Source organism: Poecile atricapillus, chromosome 13, assembly GCF_030490865.1.
Source record: "Poecile atricapillus isolate bPoeAtr1 chromosome 13, bPoeAtr1.hap1, whole genome shotgun sequence".
Lineage (NCBI taxonomy): Eukaryota > Metazoa > Chordata > Aves > Passeriformes > Paridae > Poecile > Poecile atricapillus.
This window is the reverse complement of record NC_081261.1, coordinates 17,142,218-17,155,136: the sequence shown is the minus strand read 5'-3', so window position 1 is coordinate 17,155,136 and position 12,919 is coordinate 17,142,218. Positions and strand designations below refer to the sequence as shown.

The following is a 12,919-nucleotide window of genomic DNA, read 5'->3' as shown; positions in this document are numbered from 1 at the left end:
CATTAATAATGGATTTTCAATGCAAGAAGAAAAACTGAAACCCACACCAGATTCTCCTGGTAATAACAGCTTTCTGCAAAGCCCAGCTATTAATGTAACAGGGACGTCCATCAATCAAGCACACAGAAAGTACTTTGAGAGCTAAAAAAAGAGCATGCAAACATCTGCTTTTGGCAACTTAAATTTTGCCCTTAAGCACAAGGAACATAATAAATTATCAGGAGGTTGAGCTTGAACTTGTTTTCCTCCATCCTGGACCTAAATGCTGAGGATAAGGATGAAGGTACACAAACATGCTGCTGCTGGGATTTCTCCTGACAAAAACTGGGAGAAAAGAGCACAGTTTTATTTGTGTTTTCATTTGCAAACACTGGTGCAAGGGGTCACCAAACAGGGTGTAGCATCTCCCTGTCTGCAGTTCAGGGAGCTCCTGTGAACCTTTTCCACCTCCAGCATCCTTGGCACATCCAAGACTGCTGGAGCTGTCCCACAGCAGAGTGACACATGTGCCAGTGTGCCCCAAGGTGCCCATGGCATCCCTCCTCACCCAGCTCCTTCCCTGCTCCCCATGGAGCTGTGGTGATTTGGGCAGGTCCTCAGTGCCCTCATCAACCACCACGTCACACTTGGGGTCCAACTACGCAGCCAAGCACTGCCTGGGGTGTCCCAGCAAACCCCACAAAAGCCAGGTTTGCACCAAGGAAACGTCTGCAGAAAGCAGCTGGGGTGTCCCCACGCCTTCAGTGTCTCCTCCCCTGTAAAACACAGCAGGTCAGAGCAAGTGCTGGAAATAATGAACACAATTTACTGATTCCAGCACAGGAGGCTGCAGGCATGGCTGCAACTAAGTCTTAATAAATTCCGAAGAGTGACACCATAAAATGGCATTATGGAAGGCTGTATTTAATGTCTCCCCATGCTTCTCTCTCCAAGGTGCCACGTTACACTTAATAACAGTTTTCTCCCCAGCTGCCAGTGCTGCAAACCCTGACAAGCTAATGGTCGGGCCGGCCCTCCCCCAGCCGTGCACATCTCCACCCAGCACACAGCCTCGGTGGCAGGAGCAGGCAGAAATGAGGAAACCAGCACTGCCCAGCCTGTCCCCTCCGTGCTGGCTCTGCAGGGCCCCTGCTGTGCAGCAGGACAGGAGTTTTGTCCCCGCGAGTGATGCAGAGGAGCAGCAGCTGCTGCAGGATGGTACCTGCATGCCCAGGGACCTGCTGGGACAGGAACAGCCCTGCCCTGCCCTCCTGGGAACAGCACAACCCTGCCAGCAGAGCAGAAACTATTGCCTGCTGTCACAGCAAGCTCTGGGCAAGGCATCGGCACATGGAGAACCATGGAGAACCAGAGGACCTCATGGAGAACCATGGGGAAACAAAGGTCCTCATGGAGAACCAGAGGTCCTCATAGAGAACCAGAGGACCTCATGGAGGACCATGGGGAACCAAAGGTCTTCAGGGAGAACCATGGGGAACCAGAAGTCCTCATGGAGAACCAGAGGACCCCTGGGTCTTTGTGCCAGAACTCCAGGAAACCTCCCCATTCAGCATTCCCAGCTCAGCTACCACTGCAGTGTGGTTCCATGGTTCCAGATTTAGCTTTCAGACCGTAGACAGTTTTTCTGGAGCATGGTCTCCACTGAGCTTCTTGTTCTCCCTGCTGGTGTAGTGTTCTAAGCCTGCAAGAAAATCACCTTTGAGCTTCAGGCAGCGCCTTGGGGGCGGACGGAGACTTGACAAGTACAAAGGTGTCGTTGTTCCATCCCTGCCTGCATCACCTGCACTGCAGAAGGCACAAAAGAAATCATGTGAACCATCTTTAGTCCTCCTCAGAATAAAAAAGGGCAACAAAAAAACCCAAACTCACATCTATCAGTTTATCAAGTACAGCAAACAGTACAAACAGGGAGTGCAGGTGTGTTCAACCTGAGAACATCCCAGTGGATGGATGAGAGTGTGAATATCTCCTCATCTCCTTCACACCTCTGACCACAGCCTGGGCTGGAGGAGTCTCCATCTCCCTTCTCTTGTGCCAGCTGACAGCTACAAGCTCTCCTCAGCAGCCTCGCTCTGCTCCTCCTCCAGGACGAGTCCTTTCCCCATCAGAAAGCAATCCAAAGGCTTAAAGAGCATCTGAAGAGATCAGCATGTGGAAGGATGATGAAACAGGAGTCAAGTGAAAAGCCTCTTGACTTCTCTTCCAGCAAAGGCTCTTCCCTCATGGGGCACCTTTCCTGCAGCCTCTGGCTCCTGGCTCCAGCCCTCTGAGCCCACAGCTCCCCAGAAGCTCAGACGTTTTCTGCTGCCTCTTTTCAAAGAAGACCTTTGTGTGCTTGCCCCACCCAGACTGCAGCTGATATTAGTGAGGGAGCAGTCAGCAGCACCACCAGGGCTTGCAGCTCCCTGTGAAGCCACCTTGAGATATTTTGTCTCAAAAATGCCACTGCCACACAGTCCCTGACAGGCAAGGCTGGAAACATCTCTGGGATCAGCCCCTGCTCAGGCAGGGTCACCTCCAGCCCTAGGCCTGTGCTCAGGAGGGTCTGGGATGTCCCAGGACTCCACCACCTCTCCTGTGGAGCTGGCCTGCTCCAGTCACCCTGCAGTAACCAGACTGTTCTATGTTTAAGCAGTGTTCTCAGTATGTTTTGCCGTGGAGGTGTTTTGGAATGGCAGCACAGCCAACAGGACAGCAGCCACTCCTCCAGCTTTCCCTCAGACAGTCTATAAATACCTTCACTCCACCTGTAAAACCATCCCAAGTGCCACCTCCTTACAGCTCCAGCTAATCCAGATACAGCCAGGGATAACAAGTTTTTGTGTATTATCTGGTGAAGAACAGGGAGATAACTGTAATTAGCAGCACCCTGGTTAGCAGTGTAATGATAGTGTAATTAATGAAGGTCAGGTGGGCTTTCTGTCAGATAAGAAAAGCAGCAGATTCTATCAAAATGTAAATGCAGCTTAAAATCCAGCCTCGATGATCACTTAGAGATGTTTTTAGAAACACCACCAGCCCGAGATGCAGAGGTTTCTCTTGGGCTGAATGACTCATCCTAAAAATAAAACTTGGTCTGGGGCTAACATGTAAATTGTTGATTAGATCTATTTATTCACACCCCGCAGTGATGGGAGAGACTTGCAGCTCCATGTTCCTCCTCTGGCATTGCAGGATCACAGGCACATTCCTGTTATTGCTGCTTTAAAGGACTCTGCAACCCTGGGAGCTCTCCAGCAGCAGAATAGCAGCAATTCCAAGTGACAGCCTGCATACATTAATTCTGTATTCAGATAACATCCTGTTGCAAGTGAATGACCCAAGCAAAACTTCCTGCAGTCTTAAGGAGCAGGCAGAAAAATCAGGAGAGAGGAAAAGGAATCTCTGGACTGAAGAAAGATCTTTTGAATCAGAAATGTTGTCCCTCATTAGAATTTCCAACACCACCACCCTTACTCCTTCCAAAATGTAAACACTTCATAAAAAATTAAATGTGAATCTAGCGTGGAAGAGTTCTTCCAATAAATGGGAATTAGTTCTACAAAACATCAGGACAAACCCAAGGAGATTACATTTCTTTCCCCAGCTTTTGCTGGAAAAACAGAGCCATATTTATTTTTTACCTCGGAAGCTTCCTCAGGATGCTAAAGGAAGCAGCTTCAGTAAAGCAGAGTCTCAGTGTGCGTTCAAGTAAGAACAAATGCAAAACCAGCTTCAAGGAGCATCAAATAGCTTTTTAATTTATGTCCCAAATTCCCTGCAGATCCTGAAATGAACAGAGGGCAGTGTTCAGAGAAAATGCCTCTCTCAGTCAGGACAGCTGGATGGATATTCTGAGTTTTCCTCAGAGGAGCAAGGTGCTTTTACACCAGAATGGAGCAGGCCCAGTACGTGGCTCTGGAAGGATCTGTGGTTTAAAAAGCAGACTTGTTGCTTGTGTGGCCCTATAAATAAATGTATGGAAAACTGAATAACTTAGGAAAGAAAAAGGGAAAGAGAAAAAAGAAAAAAAGAAAAAGCTGGAGCACCATCTGAGCAAGAGCATGATTTACAGGCAAGAAATGTGATGGGGCAAGTGAAATTTTCCTCACAGGAGCCATCTGACTGTGCTGACCACCTGAGCTTTTCCTTGCCCACCCAGAATCAGTTCTGTGGAAGTTTCACTAAGTCAGGCCTCAGCCCATGGGGGAAACTTCAGGGAGGAAGGGCCTGAGCAAGACCATGGAAAATACTCCCTGGTTATGGAAAAAGACACTGCTGCACAACTGTGGTTTAGGGATGCACATGATCCATACTGAACAGCAAGGAAAAGCCAGGGATTAGCCCTAGAGCCAATTTTTTTGTAACAGCTGCCACACACATCCCAGGGCCCAAACCCAGCAGCTCCTGGAGCACATGGCCACAGGTATCCCAGGAAAAGGGCTCAGGAATGGTCATCCTGGCCACAGGCTCAGGCATTTCTGCTCCAGCAAGCTCCAGGGCAGGGTCTGAATGCAGAGCCAGCAGTGCCAAAGGGAGGGATGGGGAAGGAGCTGGAAAAATGGTGCATCCCCTCGGGGCTGGGGCTGCCTCCATCACCACCTGCAAACAACAAATACAATGGGCTGAAAACACAATGTCTGCAAGATTTCTATAGGTCAGGTTTTAATTTGTGAAATTACAGGATAAAGCTGAAAAATGTAGAGGGGGGGAAAAATTAAAATAATAATGTCTGCAGGAATGCCCGACCCCCAGAGCTGGCTGCCTCTCCCAGAGCGTGTGGTCAATCCCATCCTGCAGCAAACACTGCAATGCCTGCAGGGCTTGTCCCACACAAGATCACACATTTGAAGCCTGAGGGAGTTGCTGTGATTATGTTTGATCAAACCCTCAGAACTGTTTCAGTGACCCTGGGACCCAAGTCCCACGTTTTGAAACCACATTCCCATAATACCCAAGGAAAATGCTGGAGGCGTGGGCCTGGTGTGGCTTGCTGGCTTTGGGAGGAGGAGGAATGATAGCCAAACTGGAAATTCAAGACAACCGAGGCTGGAGGCACTGCCAAAACATTTTAGAGGAGGGAAAACATTTTTCTTCCAAAGCACCGTTACAAGCTTGAAATAAATGTGCAGACTGTTAGATAAAGACAGAGATAAAAATAGGCCTGTTATTAAATACCTCTTCTTTAATGAGGTTCATCCTTCTAAACAGCCACGCGAAGGTTATTAGAGTTATTGCAGAAAATACAGCCTGCTTGCACATAAAAACCAGAGCAAGATATTCCTCATCACCCAGCACACATTTAAGCACCTCTCAGCAGCTCACACGCTCACAGCATCCCTGGCTTGGCAGGGAGGAGATAAAAGAAAGCAATGAGAGATGTCTTCTCTGGGAAACAGTCTCTCTTCTTTCAAAGCACTTTTCCCCCACCAAACAATGTAAATTTAATCATGGGAATGATTCCCACTGCTGATGTCTACTGCTATTACACCACCAGCACCCCGAGCGTCGTTAAAGCAAAGTTTGAAATTATTCTGAAAGCTGCAGCTTAACCTCCTCCTGTTGCACTAAAACCACTGCTTGACTCTCAGCTCCTCATCCCCTGGTTTATGATCACTCCACATCATAATCCAGGATCAGAATTCCACAAACCACTAGCAGGAGTCACAGCTTGGCTCATGACAACATGGCACTGCACCCTTGTTTTGGCAGTGCCCCACAGCCTAGCCCATGGCTGCGTGTTAGAGAAGCTGCAGACTTTTATTCTGGCTGCTCAGAAGCACAGTTAGTTTTTGGCAGGAGGAGCATCACTGCAAAAGATTTTTGTAACCAATTTCTTTAATGAAACCAGTGAGGACTGACCTGACACCACAAACCCACCCCAAGCCTACTTTGCTCCTCAACCTGAGCAATCCAAGCAGCACATGTAGGGCTTTTTCTCACCACACCAGCGCTGCCAGGACACTGTCACCTCTGGAAATGACAGAAGAGAAGTTTTAGCTGAATTTGGAGGGCAAAAACTGGCTCCCAATTGATTACAGAAATGCCAAAATAAGCCATGGGGAGGGACACTCGTGCCATGTCTCCTGTCCAGAGCTGGCATCCTCCAAATGCTCCCTGCTGGAGCAGAGAGGGCTGGGAACCTCCTGTCTGCTCCCTGTCCCAGCATCTCCTGAGCCCCAGTCCTGTCCCTCCACCAACAGCAGGCAGGGGAACACTGCTATCCCTCTTGGCCAGCCCAGGAGGGGGCATGCAGGACGTGCCTGCTGTGTCACATCTGCCGGGCACTGCCCCACACCCACGGCAGGAGCAGCACCCGCAGCTTCAGCCCCAGCACTTCTGCCAAGGACTTGGAATTAGGCACAAGCCAGTGTTGGGGACACTGTGCACGCTGTGATGTGAAGGTGAGAGGCAAAGGAAAGCCCACAAGGGAAGGAAGCTGAGAGGAGCCTGTGAAGGCAGCTGGCAATGAAAAGGACAGGAACAAGATACATTTAGGAGATGAAAAGCCTCCTGTGCAAGAGGTCAGATTGAAAACAAGCAGAGGGAGAGCTACCAGGGACCATAACTCAGCTTCCAAGCACTGATCATTTGCTTTCATGTCAGCCTGGCCTTTCTTACCTGCTGGAATCATCCTCCATCTCTCCCATCGCTGGCCAGACAGGATTATAACAACTCCAGAGTCGAGATTTCTCCCCTCTGCACATCACTAACAAGTCATTTTATAAAGAAATCCAGAGAAGAAACATATCATCTAGTATAGATGAGGTTTTTAAAATTCCATTTGCCTTCCCTCTGTATGCAAATCTGTGCTGATCTGATGAGGCTCCGATTTCCTGGATTAGACACGTCAAACTTTGCAAAAACGAGCGTACCCTGGTGGTTTCACTCTGTGTTTCACAGCCCTCTCTTGACCGTGCTGCCATAAATATTTCAGAGACCTGCCCACCGCTGTCTGAGTTAGGTCCAGGTCAGTAAGAAGCCAATGGTTTGGACAGTGATTAATTCAGCAAAGCAATTAGCAAGAGCTGCTGCAGCTCAGGAGATCCCAGTGAGCAGCAGGAGCACAGCACCCGCAGACAAGGGGCAAGGGGACCCCAGCAGCCACCACGTCACCACCATGGGCCATGGCACAGCACTCCTGAGCCAAAGGCATCCCTCCTGCCTCCTTCCTCCTCCAGCTTTAGGAATTTCTTCTCAGCTTAAAGCAGCACTGACTCATTTGGCCACCGAAAGCTCCAGGAAGACAGACTGGCAATGAAACTGGACCGAGTTATTCCCCATCCTCAGTCCTGCTCTTCCACAGCAAGTCCTTCAAAGCAGCCTCTGAAAACACCTCCCCAACGTGGCTGCCTTGAGAACTGTGTTTGCACAGGTGTAAAACCTTGTTTGAGCAGCAAATGAGATGGGAGAAGACCCGTGACAAGTCGGAGCAACAAAGACAGCCTGAGGATCCTCGGAAGCTGCAGCCATGGATATTTAAATGCCAAGCAATGTATCACTGGCTCCCTGCTGAACACAAGATGGTTTCATCTCTGCAGAAGCAGCACCAACAGCATGCTCACATCAGCTTCATTCTGGCATCCTGACCAGCAGCAGCAGCTATGGCTCCTTGGTTTTTAACTGTGATATAATCAGGCACTTGAGAAAATGAGTCTGGGCAGCACAAACGCTGGGGAGTCACTGCAGGTTCAGCTCTGCAAGGCAGAGCTTTAACCACAGCTGAAGGTGCAGGCCAGCCAAGCTCCCTGCTCTGCCCTGAGACATCCATCCAAACCCCAGAGAGATCCACGCTGCACCGTGCCAGTCACAGTGCCAGGCTCTGCTCCCTGCCCCACTGCTGCCTGTCCACAGAGCAATCTGTAAATATTTTGATGGTTTGGGCAGAGGAGGTTCTCACTTGTCCATCTGGATTGGAAACTGGACTCATTAACTCCCAACTGTCAGCTGGAAAACCTGCCAGAGGGTTTCTGCCACATCAGGGAGCAGCAAAGTGCTGCTGCCATGGGCATGGGCAGAGCAGAAGCCCTGTGGGGCCCCAGCTCTCTCCTCATCACTGCTGGGGGTGTGATTAACCCCCTTTTCCTTTCCCAATTAAATCCCTGCCTCTTATATCCTTTTTCTGAATCTTTACAGGGAAGTCTTTCCAGAGGAGCCTCTGCTGGGTGGAAAATTTCCCACCCTAACGCTGGGTGGAAAATCTGCTGCTCAGTGATACAACTAGATGGTCAGAGCAATCCAACTTCCAATCATTATCAGGGATGCTAAACAAAATATTGGGAAATTTGGTGCCCAAATAACAAAAGTAAAAAAAGGATCCAACTCCCAAGGGTCCTATCTCCTGGAGAAAGTGTATTCTGAAAGGAAAAAGATAGCAGAGGAAGCACAGCTTCCAACAAGCTCTGTGTCTGTGCTGGAAGGAGCAGTCACCTGTCCATGAGGATCTGAGCAGGGGTGTGAGCCTTCGTTCAGAGGACACCACAGTCCCACTCACTGAACCCCAAAGAACCCACAGGGTCCTGTGGACTCCAACCACAGACAGAAGGAAAAGCCCCACAGATGATGCCAAGAAGTCCAATAGCAGAGGTGCTGGAAGCCTTTCTGAGGCACATGTTCTCCTTTCAGTCTGAGCCCTGCACCTGGTGCATTATTTAGTGCCGAGGGAGAAAGAAGCAATGCCTAACCAAGTGTTAAAGGGCTTTGGGAAGTTTCACCAACCCTTCCAGAGCCATCAGCTCCGGCTGCCTGGCAGAAGAGACAACTGGTCTTGCTTCCAGAATACAGGCAGCACAGCTCTTAGGGCAACTGTCTCTCTGTGTTTGCATCCAGCTACCTCCAGCAGCTTGAAGTGTGCTCAAAGTGCAAGGAAGCACTTGATCAAAATCCAGCTCACACTGTAGACAGCGAGGAACAAGCGCCTAAAGCGTTAGAGATACAATAACAATCGAATTTGGGGGGGGATTTGACAGGTTACAGGTTGATGACACTGCTGCAGTCTCGGTGGAAACGTGGATTGATGCAATTAGCAACAGGGAACTAGAAACTCAGCAGAGGAAAACTGGGAATGCATCTATAAAAGATGAGCTGCTGCACCATTGTAGAGAAGCACAAAAATCCTGCGTGAGCTCCGAACAGGAACAAGTTGAAAAAGGAGTGAGATGGGGGAAACGCAGCTCCAAGCTCCCTGCCAGCATTCAGAAGTGTAGATCCAGATTTTAAATTCAAACATTCACTTCCCCCAGAGAGACTGGCCCAGTTTGCCGCAGGGATAGGGCGGGAGAGGGAGAGGGGGTGCCCTGGAGAGATGGGCAGCAGAAGGCAAACCCCTGAGCCCAGCCCAGCCAGGCTCTGCTCAGCTCCCACTGGGTTCAACCACATGGAAAACACAGCAAGATGCAGAAGCAGGGCATGAGACACACTGCAGCACCAAGAGGAGCATCCTTGTGCAGCCACAGGCGCCGCTCCCCTCGTGCCAGGCCCAGCCCTGCCCAGCACAGAGCTCTGCTCACACCAGGAGAGCCTCGGGGCCACAGGCTCCAGGGATGGGCTCATGCAGGCGTCCCCAGCCTTGGCCAGAACGTGCTGAAGCTGTGAGTGCCGATCCTCACAGAGATCTTGCTCCAGAGGAACCCCCAGGAGACAGAAATCCAGAATGGCAGCAGGAGACTCCTCTTTGTGCCATGTCCCCAGTGCTGGGATCTGCAGCAGCCAGAGCATGAGGCAGGACACCATTTAAGTCCTTACAAGAATAACCACAATTACTCTCCTCTGTGAATACTGACAAGCTCCCCACTTCCACAAGCCCTTCACTGCGTGTGCCCAACATGGAATAACTACGGAAATGAAGCGGAATAAGGCACCCGAGCAGTGGAGAAGGAGCTTGTGAACAAACCCTGCAATGAGGTTTCTAATGATTGCAAGTATGTACATGTTCTGCTCCAACAAAGCTGGTGGGGATCTGCCAGGCTGAATAATGAGCAGGGACACCACACGCCTCCCATACATAATGGTACAGAAATGGAATATAAGTATATACTGCGGCTTTGTGGAACACAGGGGCTTTTGTAGCCATTTATGTTATACAAAGATTTACATTTGGAAAAACCATTCTGCTATATTTGGCAGAAATTTCAAGACAAATGGAACCCATACTTATTCATTCAATGCTAATACCGAGTACGGGATAAAGCTCTTAAATTCAGAGCACTTTATAAAAATTAAGTACTACTTAGTTCACCCTTGTGAGGTGGGAAGGTATTACACCTGCATATACATGAGGACACCAAAGCACAAGTGGATTAAACAGCTCGTCCAGGACCCCAGAGACAGGCTAATCGTTGAAATATGTATGCACACGTGCATCTGTGTGTGTTGGAATGGGTTTGGCCCCTCCAGAGCCTCCCCAGCATGCGGAGGCCAAGCTGCTCTGCTGGGCTCCTCTCACCATCGAGTTCCAGGCACATCTAATGAAAGACACAAACCCAAAGAAAGGGAAGAGATTTTTTTGTGGTTTGCACGGATGGAAATAAAAGCTAGCTTTCAAACAGCTGAGGAACAGAAAACCCATTGTTAAAAAGCTGTGCAGTGCTCCAGCAGCAGCTCCTAATCAGCTTGCCACTGAGCAGCTCCACACCGGAGCACAGCAGACCTGGGAATCCACGTGCCAGCAAACGTTATAAAACCCAGCCCTGGACAAATGGAGAGAGAAAAGGCTGTGGAGCCAGTGACAGAGACAGCCCCTCACCCCCAAGGGGGGCTGCCAGCCCACTCCTCCTGTTCTTTGAGGCCACAAGTGGCCTCAAAGCCTTGGAGCAAGCGCTCCCCTGGTCAGACACTTTGCTCAGGGCCCCCAGTCCCTGCCCTGGGTCACCCAGTCCTCCTCTGGTGTGAACAGCAGCAGAACATTGTCAGGGGAACAAACTCAGTGTCTGCAGGGCTCCTGCCAGGGCTGGCAGGTGGGGCTCCAGAGGATGCTATAATTAGCCAGCAGCAGTTACCTGGACGCAGGGATTGCCACTGATCCGTGGGGTAAAACACTTCCAGGTCCTCAGGATCAGCGTCATCCTCTGTCACCGGCTCCTTCCCACTGTCATCTTTTATGTCGCTCTCTTCTATTTTTGTAAGGGCAAACTCCTTTTGGAGAGAAGAGATTCAGCTCATTAGCAATTGCATCTGGGTAATTTAGTGATGGCTGAGAATACAAAATTTTTTCCCTCGCCAGCAGATTTTTATTTTTTTTTTTGACATCCGAGATTCTTTCCACATGGTTAAATTTAGATTTAAAGTATATTAAAGGTTAAACATGCATAACTAGCATGACATTTGTGCTGAACAAAGCAATGCAGCTTATTTCCTATTCCAGAACAGGTTGCAGGTTTCAAACCAGCTCTCACAGAGCCTCACCTGTATTTCAGTCAGAGGCAGGAGCCCTGGCTATTATTAGGGTTGTGTAACATTGTAAGACCCCATTTTCCCTTGCCTAAAAATATGTCAAACTTTTAACTTTTTCAGCTGAAATTTTCCACACGAGTGGAATGCCTCAGGGCTTGTTGGTTGGTTTGGGTTTTTGGGGGGTTTTTGTTTTGTTGGTTTTTGCTGGGTTTTTTTTTTCTTCTTAAATGCACTTATTTCAGGCTTGGAGAAGATTTCAGCTAAAATAGTTCAGCTCTTTCCAAAATAGGACACAGGAAAAAACACACCGAGTTGCCCACATGATACAAATGTGAGGATCCTCTTCTCCACCCGCTCCCAGTGTTCTCCAAGTCTTTTAAAACAATGAGGAAGGGATTTAATCACCACCTCCATGGCAAGTGCAGCACGAGGCTGGCAGAGGTGTGGGAGAGCAGCCAGCACGAGTGGCTCAGCGTCACAGCAAGGGAAGAACAGGGGAGAACAGCAGGGGGAAAAAATCCTTGCTGTGAGGGAAACCTTGGAAAGCTCCCTAAGGAGCTGGTGGGAGCCACATAAAACTCTGGAGAGTGCACAGTAATGACCTGTACTCTCACAGCAGGCACTGACTCCTGGGTCTGAGCTGTCCTGGTTCCAACAGGAACAGAGAACTGGCCCAGGTTCATCATCCCCACAGCTCACTGTCTGCTGAAGGGAATATTTTCAGCTTCTGAGATCACCAATTCAGTCACCGCTGAAGAATTTGAGATAACCACCCTACAGGGAATGATTAGTCCTAATTGTTGGCAATTAGAATAGAGTTACAGCTCACTTCATGAGGTGTTTGGATATTAATCCTTAGGATGTTTTCACAGGGAAAAACATAAGTAAATTCAGAGGTTAACTGGAAATTCTGGGACACATTCTGCCTTCAGTTCTTCCACTCTTTTGGAAGAAATGCATGCACATTTTCTGTCAGAATTTGGATGCTCTGCATATAAATATCCGTTTCCAGCCTAGAAGAGTCTTTCTGAGCAACAGAAATGTCAACCTGAGCAAAACACGCACAGTAGCAACGGCAGCGTGGATGTGGCACTTGGGGACGTGGGCTGGAGGTGGCCTTGGCAGTGCTCAGGTTGTACTCAATGATCATAAAGGTCTCTCCCAACCTAAACAATTCCACAATTTCGTGATTGTGATAACGCACATCGATGGCTGACAAACCTATAGAATGTTTTTATTTCAGCTGTGGAAAGGGACTGCAATTTCAGAAATGGACGAAACCAGATCTTAACTCCTGCTTTTGCTGAGTGCATCAGGGGCTTGGAATTGTTCAAATTATAACAAACGGTTAAAGCTCAGGAACAATCACAGGCATAAAAGCCCAGGTTCTGCAGATGAAAATCAATGTTAACATTTTCTGAGCCAAGACTCAACAGGACTAAAAAGGAGTGAGTGGAGCAGTTATTACTTAGCTGATTTCCACGGCTCTGTGATTATCCAAGAGGGAGTTAGTGATACAGGCTATTGTAAATTTACCACCAGGCCTCCC

At 49.0% G+C, this 12,919-nt stretch overlaps 1 protein-coding gene across 1 annotated transcript in view; it reads right to left on the bottom strand.

Annotated features, from left to right (window-relative positions):
• SIL1 (SIL1 nucleotide exchange factor) overlaps positions 1-12,919 on the bottom strand; it is a 165,432-nt gene that overhangs the window by 129,858 nt on the left and 22,655 nt on the right. The window contains exon 3 of the mRNA XM_058848363.1: positions 10,977-11,112. Coding sequence (XP_058704346.1) covers positions 10,977-11,112 — 136 coding nt within the window. The remainder of the gene's footprint in view (positions 1-10,976; positions 11,113-12,919) is intronic.